This window comes from Vicugna pacos, chromosome 9 (genome assembly GCF_048564905.1).
Source record: "Vicugna pacos chromosome 9, VicPac4, whole genome shotgun sequence".
Classification (NCBI taxonomy): Eukaryota; Metazoa; Chordata; class Mammalia; order Artiodactyla; family Camelidae; genus Vicugna; species Vicugna pacos.
The window spans coordinates 59755339-59778694 of record NC_132995.1 but is presented as its reverse complement, the minus strand read 5'-3'; the positions used below and the strand labels follow the sequence as shown (position 1 = coordinate 59778694).

The following is a 23356-nucleotide window of genomic DNA, read 5'->3' as shown; positions in this document are numbered from 1 at the left end:
GGGAGGTAATTTGAAAATCTTATTCAGAGGCCTGAAACTGAGTTTAAAAGACCTACTGACCTTAAACATCAGTTTTCCCATATATGTTGAGAGATACCTTGTAAGAACACCTGTACTACCGAGCTCAGGGAAAACTAACACGATAGGTGTTCTTTGTGGGAGCTTTTTTCCAGGAAGCATGCTTTACAAATAAAAATACATTGAGATTACCTTCTTTTGGTACCACGATATAGCATCTCTCTCATTTGAGGCCATCTGCGTCTCCAGCCAGAGAATAGGATTTCACTGAAAATAAAGAAAAACCAGTCAGTGAGTCCAGTTGCTGAAAGGTACTCTCCCAGTTTGGGCAGAACTCAAAAACCGCTTCTCTCAGCCTCTCTGAGCTGCTGACTGTCTCATTCTCCGGCTGTTTGCCAGGGGAAAAAAACAAAAACAAAAGCATACCAAAAAAACTCTGGCGCAGTGGCGACCGGAGATGCCTCTCTGCGATATTTTGTGCGAGCGTGTTCAGGGATGCAGAGAGGGAGAGGAGGGGAGGTCGCTGGAGAGGACCTGCACCCCGCCTCCTCCGCTTCCCAGCGTCCGGCTCTCACCTGGTGCCCGCAGCCCAGCAGTCCGGCGGCCGGGACCTTCCTCTTCAGCGGCCCCCGCCCCGCCGTGAGGCCGGGGGCGAGGCTGCGGGCCCGGCAGGCCGCATCTTCCCCCCGAGGCGGAGACGCCGGCAGGGCCGTTACCATGGAGACCGCGGAGGCCGCCCCAGCCTCGGAGGCAACCGGCCGCGCAGCGCCCAGGGGAGGGCAGTGTGTTGCCAGAGAGCCGACGCCCTCCAAACCCGACCTACAGGGTCATCGGACTGACCCTAAAATAAGCAAAGAATGAACTGGGAAAGGGGGGAACTAAAATGTGAAGGGGGTCTTCTCTAGGCCGCCAGTCGCTATGGCAAAGGCAGACGTCTCGGGGCCGGGCTAGAAAAGTCAAGTGCAAAGGCCCCAAGGCCGGGGTAGCAGCCGCTCCGGGGCGGCGGGCGGGCGTCCTCGCTAGGCCGGGCCGGCCTGGGCCGTGGCTCAGCCCGCCGAGAGCTGGGCTACTGCAGCGCCGCAGACCACCGTGCAGCTGGGCCGCGGCTTCCGCTTTCCGGGTTTTACCGCGGAGGAGGCTCCGCCCCCGCCCGGGGCCTTCCCTCCGCGTCTCTGCCAGGTTCCCAGACCAAGAGGCTGGGGAGCCACACGGAGATCAAGGCCAAGAGCAGCTCCCTTCAGGTCACTTCCTCAGAAATGACTTTCCCAGCCATCGGTCTAAAGGAGGTCGGTCCTGATATTCCAGTAGTTCCCCATTTATTTCTTTGCAACACTTATCTTTTCTTGTGTTTTTGTAGGTTTCTTTGTGCTTAATGATTTACTGTCGGTCTTCCTCCTTGGGCTGTGGGTGCCATGAGGTCAGAGATTGAGGGCTGGCGCGAGCCTGGCACGTAGATTCGCAACCCTTGCTGAATGAACAAATGTTTTCCTGAATTTACGCTGTCCTGGGACGAAAAGGCCTGGCAGGCTGCAGCTTGCTGTTTGCCTTCCTCTCCAGCCCCTCAGCAGCTGTGGGACTTCAGCGTTCTGAGTGCTCAAGGGTAAAAAGGGACAAGGCTTGGGGCAGTTCCAGGGCGCTTTTCCCAAATCAGGGTAGGGGAAGGTAGCGGCGGGAAGAACCGTTTCTAGGTTAAGAGTCAGGCAGCTGATAGAGGTCAGGGGAAAGGAACGGTTGCGATCTCAAATGAATATTTAAAGATACGTTAAGAAGGTTTTAATCCGCTTTCCCCTCTCCCTCCCCCCTCCCCCCGCCTCTCTCTCTCTCTATATATAATTGGGGGGTGGGGGGCATTAATGGAACGCTGACCTCTAACGGCCATTCTCATCCCACTTGAAGTACACCTCACGTGTTCTTGCTTGCCTGACATGTAGCATTTGGGTCAGATAAAGCTAATGAGATAATGACTAGACCACTTCAGAAAGCCTAGTAAGTGCAGTTCTAAATGTTTTACATCTTTATTTTTGATTATCAAATCGACATAAGGTGTAAGTTATCCCCGTTTTACCGGTGAAGAAAATCAACTAGGATAAAAGTAACTCCCACGAAACTAATTTAAAATTATTTTACCCAGGCTTTATTTTTATATTGCACACATGGGCAGTGGTTTCCTTTCCGCTTTTGCTTGACAGCTTTTCCCTTCCTCAGAGCGAAACATGACGAATCCGTTGGGTTTCAAGACAAATGGCTGACTTAACAACAACAAAAAAACCTGGAAAAATGACATGAGAAGGTCATTTTTTGTGTATCTTAATGTTTACTTTAAGACGTAAATTTACACTAGTAGCAAAAACATTTTACTTCATTGCTTGGCACACTAAGAAGCTTGGGGGAGGTTCCTGAAAGAACAGAATCAGGTAAGATGCGCCAGGCAAGAGTAAACAGCAGCATATCATCTTTTAGGAGCCTCTTGACCAATTTTCAGTGCTTAAGTCTCTCACCTAACAAAGGACTCTGAACCCAGAATTGCATTCTAATTCCTACTCCCACTAACTGATTTTTAGGCAATGTATTCAACCTAACAAGCCCGTTGGCTCACCTGTATTATGGCGATTGTATTGTTATCTTCCTACTGAAGGCTGTGAGGATTCAATGAGATACCCTCATATAAACTGCCTAGCCCACAGCAGTTACTCAAAAAAACATTCAGTCCTTTCCTTTTCCTTTCCTAATCATAAGCAAGGGCTATCAGTGCTGAGGGCAGTAAAATGAGAAGTCCACACAAATAAAAACTGATGAGGAAAAAAATCCATTTGGATTATGTCACTTAATACATCAATGACACCTGAAACACCTGTAAATTACCTTCATTAACTGACACTACATGCATGTACTTTCAAAAATAACATCCCCAGAATAAAACTTTGATTGCTCTCTCATAGGTATAAATCAATTAATGCAGCAAGAGGCACAACTGCCACAAATGCCTCCACTAATTGCCTCTCAATATGGATGAAATTTTCCCTGGGTATCTATGACCTTTTCTTTAGGAAACAAAGGTCACAAGATTTTCTAAAATATCAGAAAATAATAGGAGACACAGAAGGGAGAGATTAATACTTTAAAAACAGGTTCCAGGTGGCTACAATTCACACATGCTATTCATTTTGTCACGAAACATCAATAAAGGACAAATCAGACTTTGTTTATTAAAAAAATACTTTACAGGAAAAAAAAAACCTCTATGCATTCCATTGTCCTATTTTACAAAGAAATAGCTTAACAATTTAACACACTTAGACAGCTACAAAAAAGCACTGTGTTAAAAGGATTATTATTCACACAAATTTAGATTTAAGACTATTCATTAAAAACCTTTTTAAAACACTCATTAATGTCAATAAACAAACTAAGGCCACAAAACGCAAATAGTCCGCCAAGCAAATTATACATTTCATCTATATGCAAAGACCTCTTAAGATAAATTAAAGCCACAGGAAAAAAAGTCTTAGCTGCCAATCATAATGGAGTTTAGTCACAGAAAACACTATTACATGAAAATTTACAACATGTGATAGAAGTAGTACATAAGTATTTCTTTAGAGAGAATTGAAAAGTGCTATATTAAGAGACAGTGGTCTCAACTACATGCACAAGTGGATCCTAAAAGATGTATGAAGAAAATGGAAGGCCATAATATTTATGGAGAGATACTTGCTTTTAAAGCAACAAACTTTCATAATGAGGATAGGTCCCTTATGTGCTAAAGAAAAACATCTGTCTTGTACATTTCCTCTACTGACTGCATGACCAATAAATACAACTAAAACCTGTTTAAAAAAAATTAAACTTAGCAGAAATACAAACCTCTGGCATGTACTAGTGAAAGGTTCTTTTTCTAAAACTTGTAGCAATGATAAAACAGATTCATTAGAAAGACACAAACTCAATTACTCTAAAGGTATAAATGCAAAGAAAAATTTAATGGCAAATATAGATTAAAATAAATGATCTAATAATGAGCTAATAATAATAATCAAGAATATATGCACTAATTGAATTTTGGAGTCATGTTCCTAAATTAGCTTTCACTCTAGACAATATTTATAGAAGGAAAGGCAATAAGCAAAAGTTTCTCCAGTCATTAAGGATGAACTTTATGCCTATTAAGACCGATGCAAGATGATGCAAGACATCTTTTCCTCAGGTTTATATTTTGTAAATAATTTTATTTAGTAAGCTCCTTTTTCCCCCTACAAGAGCTTGTGATATTAGTCGACTGATATTCCAACTGTCTCTAAGGGGAAAGGGCACCTTTCAAAAGTCTTTAATTCAAACTGATAAAGTACCAGTGAAACAAATTCTAAGTAAGCAAATTAAAAGTAAAATTAAGCCTAGGAATTCATTTTTAAAGTTAAAACTTTGGAGGGGGAATAAATATGTAGTTATTTTTTAAATTATTGCTTTATGAATTTGGAATACCTCTTTGAATCATAATCCTACTCCTAGCGTATCTTGGTAATTACAGAATGAGTTCTGGGGCAAGGGGAAGACTTTTCTCCTGATTAATGAAGACCATAAAATCATTCTAGTTACTAAGTTAGGAATACTCATTTACTGGGTCCTTTCCATAAGCACATTTTGAAAAATATCCCTCTGCTCCACAAAATACTAAAACTTATAGCCACATTCTGCAAGTAATCTCAAAAAGTTGGCACAACGGATAATAACCAAAAAGGAAGATCAGCTTAAATTTCAGTTACAACTTCACTGCCATCACTACTTTAACAAATCAGAAAACGCCAGATTGCTCCATGCCTCACTCCACCAAACCAAATAATTTAATGATTTTAGAAAAGTTGCAATCATTTGTATCACTAAACTAGGATACAGCTTTAAAGCAGTAAGAAACTCAAAACTTGCGCTTTTATATTCATCAGTCTTTAAAGCATGCTATTAAAATCTAATACTCACATAGGACATTCAGTTTCCAGATACATTACTAGCTAAATGTTTCTCTCTCGGTTCTATTGCAATTCTAACATACAATGAATTTATTAGTACATGATTTTAAACATTTTTTATTCTTTTAATATGCTTATAATTGGAGTTGAGGGTAGAATGTTTTATAAAAAGAAAATGGGGATTTGCTTTTGATTGTAGGTCTTTGCAGATCCGCTGGTTCCTGAGTGATTATACACAGTGCTGGCTGTCAGGAGACAGTCTCCTTGTTTATTAGCAATGACCAGCTTAGATGACAGATGGCATCTGCTGGATGGCAAGTGGGAGATGGGGAAATCGGATCTTGGAAGACAAGAAAAAAATAAAAAGTTTTTGCTTTAACAACCTTGTTCTTCATGATTATTTTAAAAAGCAAATGTTGCCTGAGAAGAATTTTACTTTGCACAGCCTAGTAAAGCTCTATGAAATTCTTCTGGACAGAAAAACAAAACACAAGAAATAACCCAAACCCACATACTTTGTGATTAAGCCCCTCCCCGCAAAATAACAAAAAACACCCTCAAAGGCAGGTCCCTTAAAAACTAGTCTTGATAAACTAGAATTTAGCCTAGAATTTATACCCAAGATTTTAAAACACCCCTGCAATAATCACATTACTTTTCATACCATTCTAATTACCTTATTTACAAAGATAACTAAAACCAACATCACTTCCAATTCATAAATGGTTTACACTGAAATGTTTCTCTATTTGTCTTCATCCTTTGTAACAGAGAATACATACATATACATATATATAAGGAATAATACAGATTCTAACTAATCACTGCAGTATTTGCTGATGGTTACTTTTCTATCGGTTTACACAGTGACCTCTATACTTTGCTAATATGCATTTAACTACACAACAATATTGCACAAAGTAATATTTATATAAGATTTAACCTATTTCAGAATATTTTAGAGAAAATTCATATTTGATATTTCAAAAGATGCAGCTAAGTTTTCGTGGTGACAGACATAATAAAGCAGCATCTTTTTTTGCCTATGTTAATGTAACTATTCCAAATCTCACCCTCCAGGGAAAAAAAAAAACCTCCAAATTGCACTATAACCAGGTAGATACAAGGATCTGGTCTTAGGTGTGGGGAGTACTCTTCCTTTAACAAACAAAAGGCCTACCATATTATTAACTAAGAGAAAGTGAAATGTATATCACATTAACATTCCAAAATAATAGAAAGTTAAGACTACACTAGCTATATGAACTGTGCCTGTTTGAAAAACAATTGTTAAATACTCAGGCACTAATATGGATTAGGCTAGCTGAAACTCTAGGATGAAGTCTAGTGCCATATTCTTTATAAGACAGTAGCAACACAGAGTAATAATAAATAAACCCAGGTATTCACCAGTTGAAACTGTGAATTGAAGTGTCTCAACAGATCTTTACCATGAAGAGGTTGATGCCAGCTGAAAAAATTAGTTTTTCCTAAGTTTCATGCACAAAATATGGCAGCCTCATCAGAAAGATAGGTATCATTCTCCAAGTTTGATACTCGTGATCAGTTTAGGAAGCAAAAGTATCCACACAAAATGTGAGGACGCTAGGAAGCAGAACAATAGAGTATCATGTCAACATTAACTCTTTTACCCAAAATATCTTCCACAGTTACCATGTATTCTAGAAGAGCTTAATGAACCATGGATAATGAATGACCAAGGACTGTTCATCTTTAGATATTTTTAATTGAAATATCCACTGGGCTTTAAATAACAAATACCAAAAAAAAACAAAAACAAAAACAACAACAAAAAAAACAGTTTGGATCAGAAAGTGCTGTGCTTTCTCTTTTGTTAAGAAACCAGAGAGCCACTGAACTCCTTAGAAACTACCTGTTCTGTTTGGTTGGACCTAAATAACTGACTTGCCTATGTACAAGAAGCAGGAACTCTTTCCCAAAACCTATGCCATTTTTTACTGTAGAAGCTGAATCTGCGCCATAAAAGCACAAGTACTAAACCATAAATCTGATCTTCTATCAAAAAACAGCAAATATGGCAAGAGACAAAGGCAAGATAAAATTAAGGGAAGTGAATAATTTACCAAATAAGAATCTGTTATTCCAGAGAATTCTCATTTTGATTTAAAGAAGAGATTGAATTGTTACCTCACACCTTAAAACAGAAAGTAGCAGCAGACCCACTATTACGTACTGTACTAACGGGATAAGATACAACTCTTAACTTTGCATAATCTGTGTAAAAAAGATATGCTTGACATTTGTGGAATGTCATTTCTCTTTATAGAATTATAGGCAAGATTTCTCCAATAAAACTTAACTTAAGCCAGTTATAAAACTATAACTTCACATCAAAATTTAAAAAAGTTAAAAAATGTGTTTGAATATGTACATATCACACAGGAGTGCTTGAATGTTCCTGCAGATTGTGTTGCTGGTCAGAGTCCAGTCTACTTTCCACCTTTAAAACTGGAATAGGCTGAGTCATCTCCTCTTGCTGTAGATTAAGTTCAGATGGAGGTGGGAAGGATGATGAAGCAGTTGTTAAAAGCTGCATCTCTGTGCATGTTTCCTCAGGTTCAGTTTTTATCCTCACACACTGGGAGTCAACTTCTAATTCTCGCTTTCCACAGTCTACATTAGAACTGCTTTCTGTGTTTTGAGAGGCTTCCACAACGGGGTGGTACTGTTTAAGCCTTATATGCCAGGCTAAGCTGCACACCGCTGACACTGTTTTGAACTGATGAATGACATTTCTAGGGATGAAGTAGATATCATTGTCGCATAGCTGAATCCTAGCGTAACGAATGCCTTCCCGCCTCATTTGGTTAAGTTTTGCTTCATCCACCCACTGAACACACTGAAGAGAGGAGAAAAGTGGCATGAGATTTTAAAGTAAATTATGTAATGATTTAGTCAAATAAAATATTACAATTAGCATAGGGAAACAGGAGGGTCAAATTAAAGTTAAGCAATACTAAATGATATACAAATTTCTAAAATTTCCTGTAATTCTTGAGACACATTTTCCCTCATATTTCACTATTTTTTAGTAAAAAGTACAGGCTGAAGTTAGGAAGGCCTAGGGAATCATTTAAATAAGTATTTCAAAGTGCAGCTAATCAATATTCTCTGACATACATAAGGGCAACATTCATCTGCTCCCTCAGTGTCTTACAACCATTTGCAGGTGAGGACACACGGTGCAATGGGGTTAACAGCTGAGATTGCTCATGGCCAGAACTGAGCTCCCTGGGCCCTGTGACCATCCCAGGCCCACCTGGCATCCCAAATATTGAAGAGATCCTAAGCATTCTGCTTGGGAAGCTCTGTTTTAATGATTTTCAACATCCTCCACACACAGACTTTAATAGTAATAAAATTAAATTCACCATCCCATGTATACATCTATAAAATAAAACGGGCAAAAATACTTATTTCCAAAATCTCACTCAAAGAGTAATAAATAAGCTAAAGTCATTACCTGGGAAACTGGAGGTTCATGAAGGTCTAACTGAAGTCTCTGTACAACGTCAGTAAAATCCTCAGCATGAAAACAAATCACATCTTTGGTTATACGAGGTTGGTCACTCCTAAAATTAGCAAAATTAAGCTTTAGAAACAAGCATCTCATAACTGAAAGTGATCACAATGAAATGATAACAAAGAAAATGACAGTTCCTGTACACTGGCACAGAAATAGATGCATAGATTCTAAGGACAAAGTATATCTTTGTTTCTTTAATCAACTTAAAAAAAAAGCTGATTTTTTTTTTAATTTAAAGAAATTTTATTGAAGTTTTGTCAGTTTACAATGCTGTGTCAATCAATAAAGCCACTTTTAAAAAATGAAAATTAGCTGTTGTAAAACTAAAACATCAATGACTAAAAACAAATAGTTTTGTTGTAAACTAGTTACATTGGCATCTTCTAACCACTCTGCCCACATCTCCTTGCCACCCTATAATGTCAACATCAGGGCAGAATGAAATGGAGACCTCAAACACATCTCAGCCATGAAAGTGTTATACCTTTCAGTTTTCAAAATAGCAGAAAAAAGCTAAATGATCTTTAACTTGAAATACTTATTGTCAACCTGTGATTGAACTATATACTTCTAAGAAAAAGGTCAGATGAAACTCAAACATAATACTGAAGGCCCTGAAGGCATAAATATGAAAAACAAAGTAAAACAGCTTTTAAAAAAGCTAAATTCTATGTTCTGAGCCTTGTTAAAACTGGGCCCCAACCAAATGTAAAAGGGTGCAACCTCTATGAAAAACAACAGTTAAGAACAGAATTACCATATGGTCTAGCAATTCCACTTCTGGGTATATACCCAAAACAATGCAAGCAGGGACATGAAGAGCTATTTGTTCATAACAGCCAAAAGGTGGAAGCAACCCAAGTGTCCACTGACAGATAAATGGATAAACAAAATGTGGCATATACATATAATGGATACTATTCAGCCTTAAAAAGGAAGGAAATGATACATGGTACAATATAATGAACCTTAAAGATATCATGCTAACTGAAATAAGTCAATTATAAAAAGATAATGACTGACTCCACTTATGAGGTATTTAAAGTAGTCAAATTCATAGAAACAAAGTAGAATGATGGTTACCAGGAACTGGGGGGAAAGGGGAGAAGAGAGTTATTGTTTAATGGGTGCAGAGTTACAGTTTTATAAGATGAAAAAGATCTAGAGATCTGTTTCACAACAATGTGAATATACTTAACACTACTGAACTGCACAGGTAAAAACAGTTAAGATTTTAATTTTATGTTATGTGTATTTTACCACACTTTAAAAAAATTGTCCCCAACCTTTCAAACTGAGTCCATATCTTAAGACAATATAAACCAATCATGCAGTTGAGTTCTATTAACTTACCATTCACCAAACTGTACAGCTTTCAAAACCCCAACAGCAGCCGTACTCTGCCAGTCAAACCCCTGACCTACATGATCAGCATGAGCTCTCGTCCTATCTTCAAAGAGGACTTCACGGGGTTCACTGGTCCGAGGTAGGTACTGGAGATTTTTAATTTCATTCATTGATCTGTAGTTGATTTGGTTGTGAAGTAAAGGAAGGGGACAAAGCATTAACAGCAATAAGGCAAAGAAGTCTGCTAAAATACCAAATTTTAAAAACAATGAGGGCTGAGAGGGGTTCAATGATTTTGATCATTAGCATTTAACACACTAGAGTGTAATGCTGAATGTGATTACCTTCTCTCAGTACGCCATGGTAACACAGAAGCTCTGTCTTTGATTGGCTCAAATGTAGTGTGTGAATATATAAAATTTAGTTGTCTATGAAGCAACAGAAAATACAATTCAAAGTTCAAGACTGTATGTTTCTTGGCCCTGAGTCATTTTTAACTCTCAAAATATTCTACTAGACTTGATTCAAGGTGGCAACTGAGCATCTACGTGATCTCCTTCCACATTAAAATGAAAGTAAAAGGCTTCAAACTAATGTGGCAGGGGTAGGGAAGAGTAGTGGAGGAGTGGATGAGTGTACAGATGAAAGAGAATTGGCTGTGAATTGACAACTGTTGATATTGAATACAAGGGAATTTATTACATTTACCTTCTGCTTTTTTTATGTGTGCAAAACCTCCTAAATATAATAATCTAAAGGTGACAGTAAAGGAATTAATATGAAGCAACAAAGGAAATGAATCAGTGAATGAACAAAATCAACACATTTTGGAAGATGAAAAATGACTAAGTGTCTTGAACTAATGAAACTGAGCAGAGAAAGCCACAGGCCTAGACTATATAAGAAGGGAATGGCAGCTAAAAAGGCAGCAGGCCTGCCCAACAAACCTTGGAGAAACCTAAGAGTCAAGAGAAAAAAGCTAGTATAATGATGCTAATGGATAGAAATGAAGTTAAACTGAGAAAGAGCCAAATAAAGTGAAATTCTGCAGATAAACCTGTCACCTGCCACCTCGTGGTAGAAATCTGGACAGTCAGGCATTTAGCCTCATGGGTGACCAAGGAGCAACTATCCTTCATCTTAATTTCCCTGATAAAACTCTGATTTTTATTAAGTATCTGCTCCTACCCTATAGGGAACCTCATTCACAAGCTCCAGAGGTAGATCCTGACAAGTTCTGGCAAATTATGCTAAGCTTATTTGCCAGTGACTGATTTAGGAACGGGCATGAATCTGGCTAGCAGTATGAGAGGCAATCTGGAATATGAATGTGGAATATACAGGAAGACTTCTGGGAAGTTTCCTAGCTCCTAAGAAAGAAGTAAAAGGAGAGAGTCTCTTCTATCAGATGTAATCAGATCCAGATGTGGTACCTAGAACAGCTACAGCCAACCAGCAACCATAAAGGAAGCCACTGCAAATACAAAGCCTAGGCAGAGAATCACAGAGCAGAGAGGAAAAAACCTGGTTCCTTTATGACAGCACTGAGCCATTGACTATATGGTGCCTAGAGTCTGCCTCTCTGAACTTCTTGATATATAGAGGATAACATTTTATTTTATGAACCAGTCTGAATCAGTTTTATTGCTTGTAATCAAAAGTATCCTGACAACCAAGCCACCATACCAAGCAGCCAAAAAAACCCTGCATGTTCTTCTCTAAACATACTGAACTTAACCATACGATTAGAACTAACATAATCCTCTGGTATTTGGAACATCCTTTAATGTCCACTTCTATGCCTGTTAACTCTAAAGTGAAACCTACCTATTGACAAGCCTCACTGAAATACAACTAGAACTCCCAGTAAGCCCAATGCTTTATTCCTAAACTTGAATGGGTCAACCAATCACCAGATGTGTGAAGACAGCCGATGGCAGCCTGACAAAGACCAAAATAAACAATGCTGAAATTAAAGGATTTTGTCATAAGCCAAGAGTCAAGTAAATATCCCAAAATTGAAAGCAAAAAGATAATAAGAAACATAATAAGAAAACTGAAAGCAAAAGGATAAGAAATAAGAAATGAGGATAATCAAACTGGGTTCATTATTTAACCAACAGTAGTTTCAGGAAGAAATAATAGAGAAAATAAATAAATTACTGAAGAAATTAAGCAATAAAAATTCTGAGAAATGAAAGGGGACATGAATCTTTAAGGGACCCACCAAAAAACAAAAAGGATTTAAAAATGAAAATAGAATGAAAGACCCAAATAAAGACCCAAAAATATCATTGTGAAATGAAGCTTTCAGAGAAGAAAAGAAAGCAGGTTACTTACAAAAGAACAAAAATTACACTGGCATTAAAACATCTCTTAAACAATAGATACCAGAAGACACAAAGGCAGTGCTAAAAATTCTAAGGGGAAATACATCCTCTGAACTCCAGCTAAACTATCACATTTAATGACAGAAAAAAATTTCCAGACATATGACTCAATATCTACCTTTTCTTACAATATAACTTGAGCATGTTCTCAGACAAGAAAAAGAAAGAAACCGAGGAAGACAACCATAGGTTAAAGCAGAAAACTACTAAACGGGAAGTCCTAGGTAGGGAACTGTGAAATAAGCTTTTCACACTGAGGTAAGAAAAGAGAGTTCCAGAAGATTTCCAGGTACAAAGTGACATGTTAGAGCAGACAGTATGATTAAAATTCTGGATTCGTTAAGATAAAAGCAAAGAATGCAATGTAACTCAACACTCTCCCCCCAAAAAAGGCTATATAAAAAGGCAATACCCAAAGGCACAGTTATAGAGGAAAAGGTCAGTGTGATTCTAGAAAAAAGTAATGTATCTTAAGCAATAAAGAGAGTAAAAATCAGTACAATCCAAATATGAAACAAACTAAAATGCGGCACAATTTTCCGTATCTAGGTGAAATAAAGAAAAGAAAGATCTTTTTGTGTATTATTTCTCTGAGTGATAACAAACCACTGGAACCCTAGAATGCAAATTTTAGCCTATTAGTTTGGACTGCAGTAAACTTACCTACTCATAATATTTAAAATGCCACTTACTGGTTTTCAAATTTTAGAACATACCTATTGACAAAGCATATAGAACCTAATTATGTTTTTAAAGGAGACTCTGAATTAACCTCAACAATGTAAAAGCACAGTTAACAAAAGTAGAAAGGGGATGAAGAGCATAAAGTAAGGGTCAGTTAACTATCTGAAGAACCCATGAAGGGAAGGAATCCCTATCTATTATACCAAAAAACTCACAAATTTCTTGTCAAAGCCTTAAAACAAAACAAACAAAACAAAACAAAACAGGCATAAAAAACAGAAGTGTTTTTTTGCCTTTGGTAAAAAGGTGTTTGCCTCTGGAGGCAAAGGTGGCCAGATTTTTCATTATAAACCCTACTGTACTGTTTGCTGTTTTAAAACCCTGTACATATAGTTCTCTAGAGTTCATAAATTTAAAGATCATCTTCACTAGCAGTGCCCTTGATAACTAGACAGCTTTTCACATTGATTTCACCACTTTAAGCAATAGGGTATTCTCATTAACACAGAAAGATGACATTAGTATTTAAGTTCTGTTTTATTCACTCTAATTCAAAGTGCTTTTGAATGCCTCTCCTAAGAATATTTTATCCAATAGAAATAAAATTTAATAGCACCTCAGGTTAGTGGAGAAATAAATAAATGACGTTGGTACAGCTGCCTAACTACTTGAAAAGAATGTTAAACTAACTCTCTCCCTTCATACTGAAAGGAATACTAGCTAGATAAAATATATAAATACTGAATTCACCGATGTACTAGAAGAAAATGTAGGTAAGTATTTCATAATACTAAATGAGAGAAGGCCTTTCAAAGCCTGCCACTGACAGAAACCTCAGAGGAAAAGATCAATCTGAAAACATATAAATAAAAATTTCTGTGAGTTAAAAAAAAAAAAAGAAACTGGAAAAAATGGAGTAAAGAAAAACCTTTAAGCTAAAGTTTATGCTAAAAGAAAAATGAGAAAAACTTGCAACGTAAGAAAAAAGTAATAGTTATAATACACAGGGATTTTTACACATTAAAAACACCCCAATAGAAATATGAGTAGAAAAATTAAAAAGGAATCACAAAAGAAATACAAACCCCTAAAAGAAAAGCAAATTAAAATAACACATTTTTGTTCAATCAACAAAGTTAAAATGAATGTTAGTGAAGGGTAGGGGGAAAAGGTACTGTCTCACTATATGGGTGAGAGTATAAATTGGTACATTCCTGGAAGTCAATTAGGAATATGTATATACTTTGAGCCTTTAGTACTTTCTACCAAGAAAATAAACATGCACATGCACCTCCCTCCCTATCAACCAGTCAGCCAGCCAGCCCTCTAAGTCAGTCAGCCATAATCAATATGTTGTACATGTTTAACAACTGACTTTAGAGGGTAGAAGGCTGATTTGTAGCTCATATGGTGCTTTCTGTGGTATAAATACTCTCAACATGGCCAATTTCAAGCTACTAATGTGACCTCACTCAATGTGGAATTGTGAGGCTAATAATCGCCCTATGAGCTGGTACAAACAGGCTCTAGCATATCACTGTCATGTTTGTCAAAATACCATTTATATTGAAAAACTGGAAACAATTTACATGAATAAAGAATTGGTTAAATAAATCTTGATACAACCATACAGTCAAAACTACATAGTCATTTAGAAATGATGATATGGCTGCATTTTAATGTAACACATAAATCTAAGGGGGAAAAAAACCAAGTTTTAAAGTAAACATCATGTAAAGAATGAGTTCATTTAAGTACAAAGAAAATTTATGAGCATACATGGACCAAAATTTGAAAGGTTAATATGCCTAAATGGGTGGGATTATAGGTATTTTTTGCCTTTTTACTTTTTCCTATTATCTGATTTTTTTTTAAGTTTGTAATAATCAGGAAACAAACAATGGTCATTTCCTTTTGGGAGACTATAGAGTAAAGGTATACAATACTGAAGAATTAAGACTATCAAGATTCATAATCATGATGTACAATTAATGCTATAGCCTAGCAATGTGCAGAAGTTTTGGTTTACTGCCATGTTTTACCATGCCACCACCTTGCATTCATAAATAGTTCTTACAAAGTATTTTCATGATTATCTTAAGTAGCTAGGATTATTTCATACTTAGTTCTAGTATCACTCTCCTATGAGCTTTAAGGTAAGGTCTAGACCAGTCCATTAAAATTCACTTAGGGGTTTCTATAGTCTAAGCAAATATAAATCATTTCCAGTCTCATTAGATGAGATTTTTTGTAGTACTAGAGTAAGTTAATCTACATTTGTTTGAAGCAAAATAAATTTTGTCTGAAACAAAAAAATATGTTAGCCCAATATGAATTACTACAGGAGAATACTGATTTCATTCAGTAAACACTGATCACTTGCTATGTGTCATGAAGACAGAGAAGAATAAGACTGTCCTCAAAAAAAGGCAAACTTTAGTAAAAACCAAAAAACTGTAAATAGATCATTAATGAACAGAATGATGTGTAAGCAGAGAAGGGAACGACTAACTGTCTAAGGAAACAAAGAAAAGCTTCACAAAAGAAATGATGTCCAACTTAAGTTTTGAAATTTGTTAAAACAGTTTGCCAGGTAGAGAGGAAGATAGGGGAGGGGAAGCCATTCCAAGTAAAAAGAACAGCACAAAAGCACAGAGTTGTGAAAGATCATGGTTTAGAAACAGAATTCAGTGTGGCTGGAGTGGACTAGAAGCAGACAAATCTAGAAGAGATACTGTTGGGGCCAGATTATGAAAGATCCTTGTAAACCATACAAAGGAGTTTGAGCATTTATCTTGCAGGCAGTTAGGATCCAGGTTTTAAGAAAAGAAGTAAAAATTAAATTTGTTTTTTGGTAGGATTCCTTACTCTGATAACTGTGTAATGAGTGAACTGGACTAAGGAACTGACAACTAGAAGATTTACTTAACATAGCTCTTCAAATAATTTAGACAAATGGTTTTCAAACTGCTCAGGTCTCAATCATTTCTATAAGCAATCAACTAAAATAAAGTGCTTTTTGATTATTTGAGAAAAGTAAATGTTTACCGTCGTCTTTTGAAGGGTGACTTTGGCATATCTGCTGTAGGGATCATCTGCTCTCCTGGCCTTACCCACATGATAGGCCCATCATCACTCTGGGACCTACACTGGAGTCGAAGGCTGGAAAGTGTACCCCAGGGCAAAGTCATCTGGAAGTCAGATGAAAAAGTTACATTAAAAAAAATTTTTTTTGCTAAGATTTTTTTTAATTCTGTTTAAATACCAGTTTAAAAAAAGTTGGAGAGCACAATGAATATATAAAAACAGAAAATGTTATACAAAGAAATCAAATGCATGAGACTTAAATGATTTTGTTCCATTTAGTAAACAGACATAATAACCATCAAAAAAAATTTTTTTAACTATTTATAAATTAACCCTTCACACCTAAAAGAAAGCCTGAGAGGGGGAAGTGGGTACAGCTCAGTGGTAGAGTGCATGCACAAGGTCCTGGGTCCAATCCACAGTACCCTGATAAAAAAAAAAAAGCCCCAAAAAAACAAAGAAAGCTCTAAGAAGTTTATATGTGTACATAAAGAAAAAAATGCTTCATTAGACAGTAATTTATATGTTAAAAAGAATAACTGAAGTTAAGTATTTTATATCAATAATTTTCTAAACATTTCTATTCAAAACAGTGGAGAAAATTTAATTTTAATAGACAAGATTAGCTTAAAACTTTTTAATGGAAAGTGTCCATTTAAGTAATGATCAGAACTTTAATAATTTGAAAAACACTCACTTTCAGAAATGGTGATTCTTCTAACATATCAAGGAACTCTGGAAAATAATCACCAACTTCTTCATCTACTGCTCCAACAAGACTTATCTGCCGCATAGGACCTGCTCGGTAGGTGCCACAGCAGTATGTCCTGTTGACCTGAGATAAAACGAAAGAGGGGGGAGAAAGGACTGAAGTACACTGTAATATAAGAATTAGGATAAGGTATCATTTCCAATGTTGCTATTTCTTCTACATACTAAGAACTCCAAGGTCAGTACCTTGGATAAAGTCAATAGTTACAGAAAGGCACCCTAGCACACTGACAAATACATTGATATATGTGCCACAAACAGAAATTTCAAGTCCAAGTTGGTCTATGGTCCCAGCATCTCAAAGAAATACTGGAAACATTAAGATATAATTAAACTTCTCAGAGAATGATGATTTTGGAACTTTGTAAAAACTTTAAAGTGATCTTTATTAGGGAAAAAAAACAGTAAGCAAATTAAAACTGGCAGGACAAGAAAGAAAAAAAGTATTATTGTCAAATTAATCTTCCATACTCACTTTGCACTCCCTAGCTTGAAAGCCTTCACATCAGGCCATATACCCGGATGACTGTTAGCAAACCCAATCTCCCATTACCTCCATGTAAGATCCTCCACCCTAGGCAGCCTAATCATTTTCTCTAAGCAACTTATGCCGAACTTATTTCTGTCAGCACTGATTTTTCTCTTGCATCTGCCCTTCTTAGAATGTCCTCTTTTCTGACAACCTAAATCTTATCTTTCAAAGATCAGTTCAAGACTTTTCTTCTGGAAGCCACCCTGATCACCCTTCATAATCTTTCCTTTTTCTGAAGTCTAATGTCACCTACAAGCACAGAGACATTTTCTCTGTATCAACTCTCTAGTAAACTTAGCATATTCTATACAAATTTGTAGCCCAGAGAATCCTAACATTCAAACAAAATCTACCAAATGATTCAATGCAAGCTTCTTACTATTCTTCTGGTCATCATCTCACGTATGTTCTTAATATTCCTATCCCCAATTCAGAATGACTGTTTCTCAAATGTAGAGACAGATCCTATGTATACAGATGTCTAGACTAAAAACACTGGATTCTAACTAGGATTTCCACCTCAGATCAGTAACCTAGCAAATTCTACTTTAGCTAAGATGTAGACTAAACTGAAAAAGCCTAACATGTAATTATGCTTTTGTAAGGTGGGTCTCTATTAAACATTCAAAAAAATTGTTTTTAAGAATCAATTGTTACTATTTTGCCTCAACAGAAAGTATAAATGAACATCTAGTACACAGTTCTTTACTATTAAGTTCTTCAGCAGGATTTTCAGAATCATCCATTTTTTTCCACAGACAATTTAACATCATCCCACACATACACATAAACCCATAAAAGGTCTCAGATCTTGTTATAAATAGCAGTGATTTCCTAATTCCTTACAAATCTTTCCCCCAAAATCTCCTTAGGTGATCCTTAAACAACAACTGCCTAGGCCAGAATACTTTGCATATATTCGTATGAATTACCTTCCATTTCTTTGTGTGATCATCACGTGTAAAAAGCCAGTGTAGAAAGTCTGGGAAAGAGGATGATTATGGGACATAGAGATAAAGAAGGGGAAGCAAGGGAACTTTTCTAAGCAGTATTCTAGCCTTTCTAAGCCTAGTACCCAAAATGACTACAGCAGCTTTAACTTCAGCACCAGTTCTAGGAACACTATGCTTTCTGGGCTAATAAGAAGTATCAGTCTCCTCCGAATACCACCTGCCACTATTCCCAATTATCAGAAATGCCTTCCAAGAAAGGCTTTCAAGCTACGTGATAAATTTCTTAAAGACCTGTCACAATTTAAATCTCACTTAAGAGACCAATCTTGTAGAAGTACACTGCCATGTGGTAGTTTTCGTTAACTTACTTGGCCTGCTAGTTTTGAGATTATACAACTCTTAATGGATTATTAATTTGAAGGGATTCACATTACTTTAAATTTTGCACAAAGTTAGACTGAATTAACACTGTTATATCACGGTATTTCAAGTTTACCTAATTCAAATACCACTAAATTCAATAGTATGGCACTCAAAGACAACAAAAAAAATGCAAACACATAGGATAATTAATATGTGACATGAATAAATATAAAGCATCCTTTCTTATTTGGAAAGAGAAAGAAAATGAAGAGGAGAAATTGTTGAATATGTTTGCTGAGCCTAGAAATAATCAGCCATTAAACTCTGCCCCTCCCCAAAAGGTAGTAGTAATAAAGCTAATTAACAGTATGTATCACTTGTATTGAATAATTTAATAAATGCTAACGTTTCCAATGTATTTAAATAATTAACTGCACAAATTTAAAGATGGAAAAGCACTTACGGTCAGAAATTCAACGTGTACCAATTGTGATACTAATGCCAAACAAGCAAAATAATTATTCTCCTCTTCTTTTTAGTAACAGAACTTCCTGGGCATATAGCCAATGAGCTAGACTCCTTGGCAGCTAAGTATGATCTGTGACTAAGTTATGGACAGTAAAATGTTAGCATAAGTTACATACGCAATTTCTAGAGCATGCCTTTGTAAGTGAGTGGCTGGCTCTCCACATCCTCTTTCTCCCTTGGGCCAAGTTCAAGCATGCACATGACACCACCACCAAAGGAAATGGCAAAACTTAAAGATAGAAGGAAAGCAGAATCCTAGATGACATCACGAACAGAGCTGCTTACTTCTAGACTTGTTACTCAGAGAGAAACTTATTTTGTTCTAGCCACTGTATGTGAGAGCTCTTTGTTATTGGTGGTTTAGCCTATATCTTGCACACTTTATACTAAGGGAGGCAATACTCTGTATTACACAGATTACAACACCTGGATTATTATCTCCTGCTCTGGGCTAAAAAAAAGTCTATTACAAGAGCACAGCCAAAAGAGAACAATTAAGATGATTAGTGACTTGGAAACCATACAAATTCTAGGAAGAGTGATGAAATTAAATATATTTCAAAAGTATTTGACTTGAAAAGATTAAAGGAGACACATAATAATCTTCAAATACTTGGAAGCTTATCACAAAAGAGTAGACTCACATAACTTTAAATAAAGAACAGGATGTACAGGAAAGCCGCTATCATCCACTCAATTAATGTTTACTGTGTATTATATGCCAGACACTGTCCTAAATACAGATACAGCAAACCAGACCCATTCTTGGCCCCTGGAAACTTACAGTCTAGTAGAGAGAGGCAGACACTACACAAGCATTTAATTATAAACTATAACAAATCTTCTGACTGGCATTTGTAGGACATGGGATCCTGATACAGGGGACAAACTATTCCTCAAAGTAACAGTGAATTAAAATCTACAAAACAAGTTTAAAGAAAAAAAAATCCTTTAAGCATCACACTTTCCAGGGTCTAAAAGAAAGCTACTGATGCTGAACAGAAAACAAAAGAGAAAAATAAACATGAGACTGGAGAAATGAGCTGTGGCTGGGTTAGGGAAAGTCTCAAAGACTACATTAAGAATTTGGGAAATCACTAAGGATCTAAAGTAGTAAAGAGGAAAGGAAAGTTACCCAATTTGCCTTTGTTTTTTTAGTGGGGAATGGGGCTTGGGGTTTGGTTTTGTTTTCTCAAAGGGACTCTGAAAGACAAGAGACCAGTTAGGTTAGAAACAACAGACTAAGCCATTAGCAGTGGAGCTGATTTTAAAAAGTTTTTTTTTTTAATCTGAAAAATATCCATGAGATAAAATTGCCTGGACTTACAGAAAGATCGGTTATGACAGAGGAGAGAAACGAGTATCAAGGATGTCTCCCATGTTCTGCCCTTTGTAACCTCATGAAGAAACTACTCTTTCTGTTGGAGGAGAGGACCAGGTTTGGGTGAGGAGGTGGTATCTTCACTCTGGGACATGATGAGACTGAAGTGTGCACTAGGCTAAATAATGGCTCCCAAAGATATCCAGGTCTTAATCTCTAGAACCTGTGACTGTTATATGCTATGGCAAAAGAACTTCGCAGCTGTGAACAGATTAAGGATTTTGAGCTGGGGAGAGAGCCTGAATTACCCAGGTGGGCCCTAAGTGTAATCACAAGTGTCCTTATAAGAAGGAAGCAGAGGGAGACTTGGCCACAGAGAGAAGGTGATGTGATGACAGAAGCAGTGATTGGACTGATGCACTCTGAAGATGGAAGAAGGGGTCAAAGGCCAGGAGATAGAGATGGGCGCTAGAAGATTAAAAAGAAAAAGGCAAAAAAAAAAAAAAACCCACAAAAAAAAAAAACCCACAAAACAACAACAAAAAACAAGCAAACCCAAAAACATACATAAAAAAAATTCAAAAAAGCCAAATTCTCCTTCAGAGCCTTCAGAACTGTAAGAGACTAAATTTGTGCTGTCTTAAAGCACTATGCTTGTGGTAATTAGCTAGAGCAGCGATAGGAACTAATACAAAGTACCTTCAAAACACCCAAGTGCCTGTGTCAAAAAGGTATATGAGTTTGAAATCAGAAGAAATGGTGACTTGAGGATATAAATCCGAGTCATTGGCAGTTATTGGAACTTTAGTCTTAAAAGAGACTTGATTAGAGAAAATAAAGAGAGTTCAAAGACTAGGGGTCTTGGAAAGCTCCAAATTAAAAGAATACAAAAGGGAAAGAAAAGCTAACAAAAAACAATGTAAAAGAGTTGTCAAGAGGTCAGAGAGGTTAAAAAGAAAACCAAGAGAGCACAGTATCATGAAAGTCAAAGTAAGAAAATATTTCAAGAATATGGTCAAAATGTTGCTGAAATGTCTAATAAAATGAAGATGAAAAATGCCCACTGGTGACCTTAGCAAGAGCTATTTGAGAGAAATTATGAAGGCAGAAACCAAACTGGCATGGAGATATAAGGAAATGGAGACAGCAAGTGGACACAATTTTTTTTTAATGGAAGTACTGGGGATTGAACACAGGGCCTCCTGCATGCCAAGTACATACACACTCTACAAATGAGCTATACCCCACCCCTAGACAATTCTTTCAAGAAGTTTGTTTATAAAAGTATGAGTTGCCCCATAATCTTATTAATAGAATGTTATAAAACTTTTGGATTTTTACTAATTGATAAAACTGGCATCTTCTTGGTTTTAATTTCATTTTCTTAGGAATAAAGTTATATATCTTTTCAGATAAGAAGATTAAAGGGCCATTTGTATTTCTTTTTCTGTGAACTATTTACAATGCTTGCTTATTTTTATACTTTGTTCCTAGTATTTCTCGTATCTATTTCTAGAGCTCTTTATAGTTTAGGATGGTTAATCCTGTCAGTGACAGAAATTTGTCTTTTGACTTTATTTACAGAGATTTTTGTTCTGTTTTGGTCACAGTTAGAAAGACCTTTGCCACTCCAAAGTTATAAAAGAATTATTCCATGTTTTCTTATATTTATGTCCATCTTCTACATTTAAATCTTTGATCCCATTTGGAATTGATCATAGTATATACAGTGATATGGATACTAAGGTAAATTCTAGATACCCTGATGTCCCAACACTACATTCTCTCTGCCACCAAAGATTTGAGGTGCTATCATTTTTACTTACCAAATGCCCATATATATTTGGGTCTATTTCTGGACTTAATTTTTTCACTGAACAATGTTCATAAACTAGTATACACCTACTTAATAATTAAATCTTCAGAATGTATTGGTATCTTACAGGGCACTCCTCCATCACTCCTTTTCTTTTTCAAAGTTTTCCTGGCTGTTCTTGTCTGTTTATTTTTTCATATAAACTTCCAAATCAGGCAACTGTCCCAGAAAAAAAAAAAAACCATTGGTATTTTTATTTGGATTATGTTCAATTTATAAGTTAGGGAAAATCATCATTTTGATGTTCGTTCTTCTTAATCCAAGAACGTAGAACATCTTTCCGTTTAAGTCTTCTTTTCTGTGAGGTTTTAAAGCTAATGTGAAGTCTGGTAAAGGTGAAAAGGTGAAGACTGCTAGTTAAACAAGGCCGACTGAACACATGATTTATTTATATTCCTTACCAAAACTACACTCAAGTGAGAGTAAAATAGAAAGGCTGTTAAGTCCCAGAAGCTCAAAGAGAACAGAAGTAAAAATGATAGATACAAGCTATTGAAACATTTTTAGAAGGTAAAAAATGTATAGGGGAATTAGCAGACTTAGCACTTTGAATACTGAGTACCTATACAGAAGATATCTATAAAACAAGTTCATGCTACAAAATCATGGAAAGGCTAAGTATCACAGAAGGTGGGGAACAAAGCATTAAACTAAAAACAAAGGCGACAGCTTTAAAATCTGTTTACGAGTCAGTCAGACCCTCCACTTACCTTTCATGTTCCCATCCTGTACTTTCTTACCTATGTATTTTTTGGAGAAAATGAACCAAAAAGACTATAGAAACAAAGATACCAGGCACAAGTATGGAAAAGACCTAGTATACTGAAAAAGAGAATTGAATAAAATTCCATATATTTAACAGTGAAATCACTTACATAGAATCCTAGCAGACAGGGGTATAAGCTACTCTACTTTGGCAAAAATGTGGGTAGATTCTTAGCTGTAGAAATTAAAAGC

The 23356-nt window shown here is 36.5% G+C and overlaps 2 protein-coding genes and 1 long non-coding RNA gene across 10 annotated transcripts in view; 1 reads left to right on the top strand and 2 right to left on the bottom strand.

Annotated features, from left to right (window-relative positions):
- The window catches only part of PHTF1 (putative homeodomain transcription factor 1), a 53444-nt gene extending 52666 nt beyond the window's left edge, over positions 1–778 (bottom strand). For 4 of the 5 annotated variants that reach the window (XM_015247486.3, XM_072967999.1, XM_015247487.3 and 1 more), the window contains exons 1-2: positions 594–778; positions 211–285 (exon numbers count right to left, since the gene is read on the bottom strand). In XM_015247486.3, coding sequence (XP_015102972.1) covers positions 211–255 — 45 coding nt within the window. In that variant the 5' untranslated portion in view covers positions 256–285; positions 594–778. Of the gene's footprint in view, positions 1–210; positions 286–444; positions 551–593 lie in introns of those variants that run through there. The other variant, XM_031680519.2, reaches the window with a different exon arrangement.
- A 354-nt stretch (positions 779–1132) lies between these two features.
- On the top strand, positions 1133–5362 carry LOC140698256 (uncharacterized). Its single transcript, XR_012075902.1, has 3 exons — positions 1133–1618; positions 2208–2432; positions 5179–5362. It is a non-coding gene; the product is annotated as an uncharacterized lncRNA (long non-coding RNA).
- The window catches only part of RSBN1 (round spermatid basic protein 1), a 42040-nt gene continuing 20813 nt past the window's right edge, over positions 2130–23356 (bottom strand). Inside the window, exons 3-8 of one of the 4 annotated variants that reach the window (XM_072967995.1) lie at positions 16753–16890; positions 16017–16159; positions 9901–10068; positions 8485–8593; positions 7393–7860; positions 2130–6584 (exon numbers count right to left, since the gene is read on the bottom strand). In XM_072967995.1, coding sequence (XP_072824096.1) covers positions 7396–7860; positions 8485–8593; positions 9901–10068; positions 16017–16159; positions 16753–16890 — 1023 coding nt within the window. In that variant the 3' untranslated portion in view covers positions 2130–6584; positions 7393–7395. Of the gene's footprint in view, positions 7861–8484; positions 8594–9900; positions 10069–16016; positions 16160–16752; positions 16891–23356 lie in introns of all 4 variants that reach the window. The other 3 variants (XM_072967997.1, XM_072967996.1, XM_006213663.4) reach the window with 3 other exon arrangements.